Here is a 10,151-nt window from a genome sequence, read left to right on the forward strand (position 1 = left end):
GCCAACACTAGTTCAAATACAAATAACACAAACAGAATACACGTAGCAAGCAAGTTCCCCAAGCACACCCCCAAACATCCAGCTGCTTTTCCTCCTGTGTGGGTGGAAAAAAAAGCAGAAAACCTTTCTAAAGGGAAAAAGCTTAAAAACTTCCTGCATGGTTCCTTGGTGGCAAGTTTATAGGAGCAAAATGTTTTTTTAAACATTAACTCTGACACCACAGAAAACAAATCAGCAACTCCCAGCTGCTTCTCTATTGATTGCAAAGATGATGTCAACATGTCCATATGTCTTCTCTCAGTCGAGCAGAGAGGCATCTTGGAGAGGCTCAGGAGTATATGCACTGATCCTCTGCATCGAGAAGAATCAATTTAGGTCATTCGGGTATCTGATACAGAGGCCTCCAGAACATCTCCCTTTGGAGGTTTTATGGACACAACCAGTGGGATGGAGACCAATTGAACACCCAGGGCCCACTGGGAGTATTAAATCTCTCCGATGACCTGGGAATGCCTTGGGATCTCTCAAGTTTGGCTGGGTAAAGAGACATATGGGCCTCACGAAGACTATTACTCGACCGACCCAGTCTCAGATAAGCAGTTGAAAATGAATAAGAATGTCTGACTTAAGATTGGAGCGTGGTCTGATTGCATAGGCCAGACATTTAGCCATTGTGTTCTTTATTTTTTTTTTGTGAATGAACAGCAATTTAATTATCATGCAACTTTAGAGTCCTTATCTTACACTGACAGTTCTCAGTCATTTGTAATAAAATCACTGACGTGATTTACTTCCTCAGTAGTTCTCTGTTGTGTGTATGCTATCTTTTTTTTTCTTTAACATGTTTTTTTTTTTTTTTTTGGCCCTTTTTTTAATAAATCAGCCTTTTTTACTTAAATAGGGCCCTATGAAATCAGTTTTATTTTTTCACAAATTCCATTTTATTTTTTTATTTTCGTTTTTCACCGGTTTTTTTTTCCCTTTTTTTTTTTTTTTACTGTAAGTAGCAACATCCATCCATCCATTTTCCAACCCGCTGAATCCGAACACAGGGTCACAGGGGTCTGCTGGAGCCAATCCCAGCCAACACAGGGCACAAGGCAGGAACCAATCCCAGGCAGGGTGCCAACCCACCGCAGTAAGTAGCAACAGCTACAACATAACAAACAATAATGAAAAGGCACTTTACATTCATTTTAATGGAACAGCACACTAGGAGCCCAGATCCTCCACGATGCTGTATGCTGAGACTGCAGTAGGACAGTGGGTGCCCTCCAAAATTTTAAGAGCTGTTACTAGTTTGATGCATCCTTCTGAGATGAAGGTGAACCTCACTTTTAGGGTCTAGGATATTTGTCACAGCCTGAACTGATGTGTTCTCAGCCAGAAAGATCTTTTTGTAGAGGTGAATGTGTTCAGTGATTTGAACCAGCTATTCCACCTGCTGTTTCCTGCCTCGGGGGTTCCTGGCAGGCTTCTTGAAGAAGGCAGACTTTACCCACATCACTAGTGATGCAGCCTCACTGAAGTATTTACTGTATAGTGCTGCCAGGTCTCTCCCACCAAACTGATGACCTGACACAAACCTGTTGAATGTCTTCTCTTAGGCATAACCCTTTTAAAACTTCCTGGTCTGCTTTCAGACAGTATGCTGCATTGTCTGTAAGCTCAGCTAAAATGTCATTAAGATTCAGCTGAAGTGTTGCTGCCTGTGAAAAGATGGAAAAGTTGCAGCTCTCCGTAATAACATATGCCAAAAAGTACTGGTATTCAGTACCTGTGATTATGTAAATTATTTCTAATGATTTTTAAACCTTAAATGTTTACAGATTGAAAATGTGAATCATTACAGCTGTAGCTTCACCAACTTCATATCTTAAAATAATAAATTACAAAGCAAAAACAAACTAATCTGCAAGATGCTAAATCTGGAAGTTAAACAGAAAAAAGAAAGAGAAGACCTGCTTTTAACGACTCGTTACATCTGAGGAGAAGCCTGCTCTTCTGCCGAGTTTTGTAGGTGCTGAGTTTATAACAGAAGTGTCAAATGTGGACCTTGTATGCCCCATCACCACGAGGCAAAATATTTATTAAATCCAACAACATTGTTGTTAATTTTTAAAAGGGTACTATGGTATTCTGGCAAAACTTGCAGAAAAGTTGTTGTCCAGATTCGTAAAAGTCGCCAGGATATTGTTGTGCCCTCAATTTTGCCGTTCAGCTCGTGTTTTAGTTTTTTCTCCATAGTTAGGGTAGCTGATATTGCTTGCTTCGACATTTCTGTTTTGTGCAGCTAGCTAATTTGCGTGCCTTTAATGAGAAAACATGCAGGAAATGCGTGCACAAACAGATAGAGGTATGGCTGGATTTCTACAAGAATTGTTTGCTTGGAAAAACAACAAACTAGAAAATAGTATCTGAATGATAGAACTACAGATTATTCAATCGTTTAATTTATTGGGAAGTTTTGTAACAGTCACCCCTTCAGTCTCTCAATTCTGCACAATTCCGTTTTGAAATCTAAAATCTGTTTTTATACGTTAATTCCGTGATTCTGTCTGTGTTTTCTGCATCGTGGGAATCATAGGGCCCTACTTAAACAACGGCTGATAACTGAGATGCAAAACATGGTTAGTCGGTTAACTCAGCAACTGTCTTTCTGATGGTCCACCATTTTCAGACCAACCAATTTCTTGGAAGCCTATTCTTTCTGTTAATAGCACATGTTTTTGACTGATTCCAGGAATTGTTGGGTCGGTCTTCGTATATAGAGACAGTTACGCAGTCATATACTTCTTTTATCCAGATCAGGTTAGGGTTTCAATCCAGACCCTTCATGTGCAGCTTCTACCTTGCAGCATGAGCTGCTCATCTCCATTTGAACCTCTGACCCCAGTGTGTTTTAGAAGGCTTTTAGGCCCTCCTTTGTTCTGTGAATTTCTGTCTAGCTGATGATGGCCTTGTTGACAGGCCCTTATAGCTAAGGAAGTGTAACTTGCTGGCATTTTCTTGTGAGATCTTCACTTGATAATTTTTGTCACCTTGTTTCTAACACTTGTTTCAGAACGGTCCCCCAGACTGATGTATACTTGATTATGTTGACCTCTTTTGTACGCTGCTTTGGATAAAAACATATCCCAAGTGAATAAATATAATTGTAAACTGAGACTATAAAGTAAAGGTTAGTTGGCCAAATACATTTTTGATTCAATATATGAAATGTGTGGTTCTTTGTCTTGCTACATTATGCCACAGTGTTTTGCCTGTTTGTTTGCTTATGTTATTAATTATGTATTTTTTTAATCTTTACACAGATTTAGAAGACAAAGGTAGCTGCTCATTGTCGCCAGTCACTCTGGCCCATCTTCATCACCCAGCTCCGCTGCACCAGCATTATGTACACACTCACACTTTAAATGCTGACACTTTTTTCCCTGTGGTAAAACTAACAAGAATTGATGCTCATGCCTGTTGGACCCAGAATGTACATTTTTTGCCTTTAAATATATGCCCAGATTCTAAAGAAGATTATAAATATAAAATGGACTACAACCAAAGTCTCACTAGTAACAAGCATTTTACTTGTAGTGAGTGTGGGAAACAATTCAGAACCAAAGCCAGGCTCCAAGTGCACACAAGATCTCACACGGGGGAGAGGCCATACTGTTGTACTCACTGTGGCAAGAGTTTTGCTGACAAGCAGCACCTTCTTGTACACAACCGAATTCATACAGGAGAAAGGCCATACAGATGCAATGAATGTGGTAAGCGATTTTTGCAGTTATCCTCTCTTCAAGCGCATAAAAGAAGCCATACTGGAGAGAGGCCATTTTCCTGTCGTTACTGTGGTAAGCGGTATATGCAAAACAGTTCCCTTCAAGAGCATGAACGAAATCACACTGGAGAGAAGCCATTTTGTTGTTGTGAATGTGGAAAAAGATATACGGGCCAACGTAAACTTACAGAGCACATGCGTGTTCATACAGGAGAGAGACCCTACTGTTGTATTCAGTGTGGCAAGCAGTTCACATACAGCAACGTTCTACATGTGCACAAAAGACTTCATTCTGGAGAGAAGCCATACGGCTGTACTCAGTGTGGCAAGCAGTTTGCACAAATTAGTTCTCTTCAAGCTCACGGTCGATCTCACAGTGGTGAGAAACCATTCTACTGTGCCGAATGTGGCAAGCGGTTCTCGCATGGTTCTTTACTTGTGCGGCACAAGAAAACTCACAGTGGGGAAAAACCTCATCACTGTACCGAATGTGATAAACGGTTTTCACGACTTGATTCTCTACACACTCATATGAAACATCACACTGGAGAAAGGCCATATGGCTGTTCTGAATGTGGCAAACACTTCAAACAGAAGGTCCAGCTTATAACTCATAAGCAAAATCATACTGGAGAGAAACCATACAGCTGTGCAGAGTGTGGCAAGCGATTTCCCAGAAAAAACTCGCTTGAGATGCACAAGAAAATCCACACTGGAGAAAAGCCGTACTCCTGTAGTGAATGCGGTAAGCAGTTCACCCAGAGCAGCAATCTCAAAAAGCATATCCGCACTCACACGGGAGAGAAACCGTATGGCTGCACTGAATGTGGAAAGCGGTTCACTCGACGTGGTAGTCTTCTTGCACACCAGATCCTTCATACAGGGAAGAAGCCGTACTGCTGAGTGCAGCAAGCATTTTTCATACAAAGAACAAAACGGCTTCAGAGACACATGAGGGGTCAAACTGGAGAGAAGCCATATTCCTGTGTGGACTGCGGCAGTCGGTTCTCTCAGAAGTACCAGTTTTTGAGACATTTAACAGAACACACTAATGCAAAGGAGAAGTAAAAAGTAAATGTACCCTCCTGCGTGCTGAGGTCTACTTTGTTCTACTTTCCAAGTTGTAAAATTATTAAGCCAAGTGGAGATCAATAATTGACTACCACATTTCCCTGTCAGAAACTACTCTGAGGCTGATTGCCCATTTCCCGGTGTCTAATAGAGGCCGCTGTGCAGTAATTACACCATGCTTAGTACCTTTCTACACTTGTTTTATGACTTTTGTGTGTCCTTTTCCAAAATCAAATGTGGAAAATTAAAACCTAAGCTCTTCCCAGCAGCATGGAAAGCAATAAGGTTTCTAGGTTTTCGTCTGTATTGCTGGCACCAGCTCTACCCATTCGGAGACTGAATGCCTCCATGTCCTCCTTGAAGCCGTATCAGATGGGCAGAACCTTATAAACTGCAATAAAAACAACACTTGGTTATTTGCTGCTACTGGAAAAGACCTAAGAATGGACCCACAGCTCTAAGAAGAGCTGATTTATGTTCACTTTTTACAACGTGATTGATCCCCTGGATGACACTTTCAGTAATAGGTCAACAGTGTATCCATAAGTTGTCCACCTTGTGCAATTTTTAACAGGCAGATGAATGTGGAATTAGCACATGAACACACTTAAACCTGTGTGCATTAAAACTTCTTTAAAACACATAGAAAAGGTGAATGCAATTTTGTGATATCCTGTGCCTGTTTACACCCAGAGACAATCGTGAACCCTGGGTGTCTTGTAATTCATGAACTGAGATTGATTAGTGATAGAGAGTCTGAGACACAGACACGTATGTAAAAGTGAAGAACAATAAGTCCTATATTTACAGTGTTTTTATTCAAAAGATATTTACAAAATGAAAATCAAGGCCTTCTTTCTGTGTTATCTGTTCAAGAGAAAAGAGTCAACTAAGGATAAAGTAATGTCTATACAATGAGTGCACATCAAACTCTAGGCCGGGTCTTCATTCCTATCATATTTCTGCTCCGTTCCCTTCGTCAGAGACTTTTTCCTCTCATGCTCTCCCACGAGCTGGTCAGCCAGAAGACAAACAGCGTTATTCGCATCTTTTAAAGTGTATCAGGAATTGGTTGTGAGGTGCTGCCTCGAGCAGAAAAGTTTAAGTATTGCAGAGTCTTGTTCTTGAATGAGGGAAAGGAGGCAGCAGGAGGGCAACTTGCAGATCGGAGCAGCGGCTGCAGTCATGGTGAAGAGAGAGAGCTGAGCCCAACAGGCAGAGCTCGTGATTTACCAGGTGATTTCCATTCTGTTTCTGGCCTCAGCTATGATCACAAGCTTTGTGTGGTGAGTGGCAGCTTCACCTTCACAGGGCGTCTGGGAGAGCAGAAGCTTAGTAGTAGCTTAAAGGAGAATTGCTGCACCTCCCCGGTGAAAGGAGCCAGTTGAGGTGATTGGGACATCTGATTGAATGCCTTTTATGTGGAGGTGTTTTGGGCATGGCCAACTGGCAAGAGACTTGAGGCAGTCCCAGGACCCTCTGGAGAGACTTTATCTCCCAGCTAGCCTGGGACTGCCTTGGTATCCTGTTGGAGGAGGTGACAGAGAAAAGGGACACACTGGCATGTTTGCTTAGACTGCTGCTCCTGCACCATGGCCTCTGAGGAGCAGGTAAAAAAGACGGATGGATGGAATCCCCCACTTCTTCCTACTGAGTCCCAACAATTGCACATAGCACTACTGGTTGGACACGAGTTTTCTGAAACCAGGACTCTACACTTCATACTAAAGTGTGTCACACTTGCGCAGAAGTCTCTGGCAGCTTTGCACTGTCCAGTAAACAAAAAAGATAAACTTCAGTGCCCTTGCCATCTTCTGTGGCATCTCTCCATGCCAGCACTTTATTCAAACTTTCCTTTTCCCTGAGCTGCCTGCTGCCTCCTCACTTGTTTTGGGTGCTTGCATTCCTGCAGCTGCATCAGCGTTGGCTTACTGGGCCATTTCTCCTCCAAGGTTAAGTATTTCATCTACACTGACTATTATAAGGTGTTTAAAATAATGAAAATAGTCAAGGCCTTCCTTAAAATAATCCTCAATATTCTCTCTGTCACAGTGTTTCTTAACTCGACGAGTGTGAATTAGTCTTTAGTGCAACTTGTGTTACATTTAATAGCAGGAAAGCTGCAGGAAGGTGATTTCTACCGAAGTGTGAAGAAAGGTGACTGAGAAGAGAAAAAACAAATTGGCATAAAAGTATGAAAAGCAAACCTCCACACAGTGAAATGAGCACAGAAGTGAAAACACAAACATAAGATCAATGGGGGAGTTGTACGTGGGGTGATGCCATTCGTATTGTTATCTCATCAAATGGCCAAGTAGTCGAGTCCATCCATCCATCATCCAACCCGCTATATCCTAACACAGGGTCACGGGGGTCTGCTGGACCCAATCCCAGCCAATACAGGGTGCCAGCCCACCACAGAGCACACATTAGGGACAATTTAGGATCTAACCTGCATGTCTTAGGACTGTGGGAGGAAAGCCATGCAGACACGGGGAGAACCCGTGAAGCAAACCCAGACGGGTCTCCTTACAGCGAGGCAGCTGCGCTACCCACCGTGCCACCCATAGTGGAGTCCAGTTTCTAAAATCTGAACATTTCCATTCGTTTGTAGTTTTCTAGAGGCATGTGATTTTCATCATCAAAATTTTTCAAATTACATTTCACTTGCTAGGTAAAGGGTGTAGCACAAGGACATGATGATTTACACTATGTGGCCTAAAGATTACAGCGAGCACTTGTTTCATTGTTAAAAGCTGCATAAAGTCAAGAACATAGCCACATCCTTGATTGACAAATAGAATGAGTCGCACTTGAATGTCAGTGAATTTAACTGTGGATGCCACCTTTGCCTCAAATCTACTCTGCTAGATCTTCCCCACTCAACTGTCATTACTATTATTGTTAAATGGAAGAATTGATGAGAAACAACAACTCAACCATGAAGTGGCAGACCATGCAAAGTCCCAGAGCTGGGCCACCAAGTGCTGTAGTGCATAGAAATGTGCCGTCCTCTGTGGCATCACTGACAAAATGTCTGAAGATTGTCTTTGGAAGCAACATCAACACAACTGTGCATCAGTGTCTTCAAGAAATGGGTTCGCATTGCCGAGCATCTACACATAATTCAATGACCACTGTGCGCGATGCCAAGCATTGGCTGTAGTGGTGAGAAGCACACCCACCACCTTTGGACTTTGGAGCAGGGCTAATGTGTTCTCTGGAGTGATGAATCACAACTTCATTATCTGGCAGTCTGATGGAGGAAGCTGGGTTTTGGCAAATGCCCCAAGACTGCTTTGTTTCTAGATGAAGCAGGGATAATGACTGGGTTTGGGCTTGGCCCCTTGGTTAGCGTCTGTAGAATATTTTTGGTGAATTTCCCAGACTTTTTTTTTTTTTTTAATCAAAGTGAACACATTTCAGATAAAATTTTAAAAGAAAAATTACATCACATTCTGTCTGGACGCTCAAAACTCCAGGGAGGAAAAGTACCTCAGATCTTTAGTAAACCTGAATGATCAAAACTTTGAAAGAAGACACACGCCTGTAGCCTAACGGTAGTAGATCTTGATACTCAAAACTTCAACAGGGCTCCCCACCTCACCTCTGCAATCAAATATCTGAAAATCTCGATACTATAAACTCAAGGGGCCTTTGCCTCCAATCTAATGCTATTAAGTATGGAAACTTGAACATCGCCAAGAAAAGGCAGCTTTGCCAATCTAACATTAGTAAACCTGGATGGTAACATTTCCACTCTATTACCTAAAAAGAGAGCACCAGCACTTAAAGATTTCAACTTCAGGCACTGGTTGGATAACTTGAGATGCAGAGTAAATAAGTTCACCATATTTTCCAGCTCATCGGCCTGTAAAGATTTTCTCAGTCTTCAGCCATTCCATGAGTCAAAAAGTTTGAAGCCCGCTGTTTTAGACAACAGCAACTGGTCCTATTCTATGCCAGCATGACTGTGCCCCAGGTCCTTAAAGGCATGAAGTAACTCAAGGGGCCTCCACAAAACGCTGACCTCAACCCTGTGGAACACCTTGGGGATGAATTGAAATGTCAGTTATGATCCAGGTCTCCTCATCCAACATCAGTACCTTACAAAAGCTCTTTTGGCTGAATAGGCACAAATTCTCACAGACACAATCCCAAATCTTTTGGAAAGACTTCCCAGATAAATGAAAGCTTTTATGAGGGGCCAATTCCATATTAATGCCCATGGTTTTGGAACTGTATGTCCAACAAGCTCACATAGGTCTAATGGCTGGGTGTCTACATACCTTTTTGGCTGTAAACTGCATGCAACAGAGATGTGGTCATATAATTCTGTGAGCACTAGGTGGTGCTGGCTTCCCAGAGAACAGAATGAGGAGAACATGGGACACACAAAAAAAAATGTGATGGACACACATATTAGTATGAATATTGTTTGCTTCATCCCTGGTAATAAATCTAAAGTTTTATGGGTTCAACCCCTTGCCTCACATTGAATCTTTTCCCCATGCTACCCAGTGTGAACAAAGAATAATGCAGTAGGTTTCTAGTGTGCATCTCAAGACTGCATGAACAATGGACAAAAAGAGAGGATGTCAAGAAGATGCTGTCTTGGGAAGGGAAATTGTAATGAGAATGACCCGAAGGTCCAAAAGGTAGTTAAAGGAATATCTCATCTTCCTATCCACTTTTCTTGGATAGGGCTGCAGTAGCTAAGAAAAACAAAAATGGAAACATCAGACCCCAGCAGGAAACAACAGTTCTGGAATGTATGGCAATGTCACACCAGAAGGAAGATGAGGACACAGTTGAGAGAGAGTGTTAGAGCTGTGGAAGGAGTCCAGTGCCCATGGAGGAAACCATTGTGAACGCAGGAAGAAAAACACCACATCCACATTGAAGTCCCTAGTACCAGGAGTCAGTGGGGAAGTTCCATGATGATGGAGGACTGCAGCAGGTGGTAAGGGTGGCACAGAATATAACCAGCAAACAGCTGCAGTTTGTTCTTGTCGTGTAGAAGAGAGGCCAAGGAGATTATTAGAGAGCTTGGCCATCCTGCTCAGCCACTTTCCTCATTTCTCCTCTTTGAGACTCTCGCCAGTCAATTCAGAGACAGTTTCTATCTGTCATAAGACTACTGAGCAACCAATTGTATGAAGAAATCCTGAATCTGTGCCCATGTTTATGAAGCATCTCACAGTAAGAAAATTGTCATAACTGGCTCAAAAACCTGAGCATGATGCAAATCTGGTCTTTCTCTTAGGAACTGAAGTAATTGAGGATACTACTAACAAAATTCACC

The 10,151-nt window shown here is 42.2% G+C and overlaps 1 protein-coding gene across 2 annotated transcripts in view; it reads left to right on the forward strand.

Annotated features, from left to right (window-relative positions):
• The window catches only part of LOC114647679 (gastrula zinc finger protein XlCGF57.1-like), a 29,158-nt gene extending 23,662 nt beyond the window's left edge, over positions 1-5,496 (forward strand). For both annotated transcript variants that reach the window (XM_028796286.2, XM_051924533.1), the window contains exon 3: positions 3,315-5,496. In XM_028796286.2, the coding sequence (XP_028652119.1) occupies positions 3,315-4,678 (1,364 nt within the window). In that variant the 3' untranslated portion in view covers positions 4,679-5,496. The remainder of the gene's footprint in view (positions 1-3,314) is intronic.
• Positions 5,497-10,151: the final 4,655 nt, after the last annotated feature.

This window comes from Erpetoichthys calabaricus, chromosome 3, assembly GCF_900747795.2.
Source record: "Erpetoichthys calabaricus chromosome 3, fErpCal1.3, whole genome shotgun sequence".
Classification (NCBI taxonomy): Eukaryota; Metazoa; Chordata; class Cladistia; order Polypteriformes; family Polypteridae; genus Erpetoichthys; species Erpetoichthys calabaricus.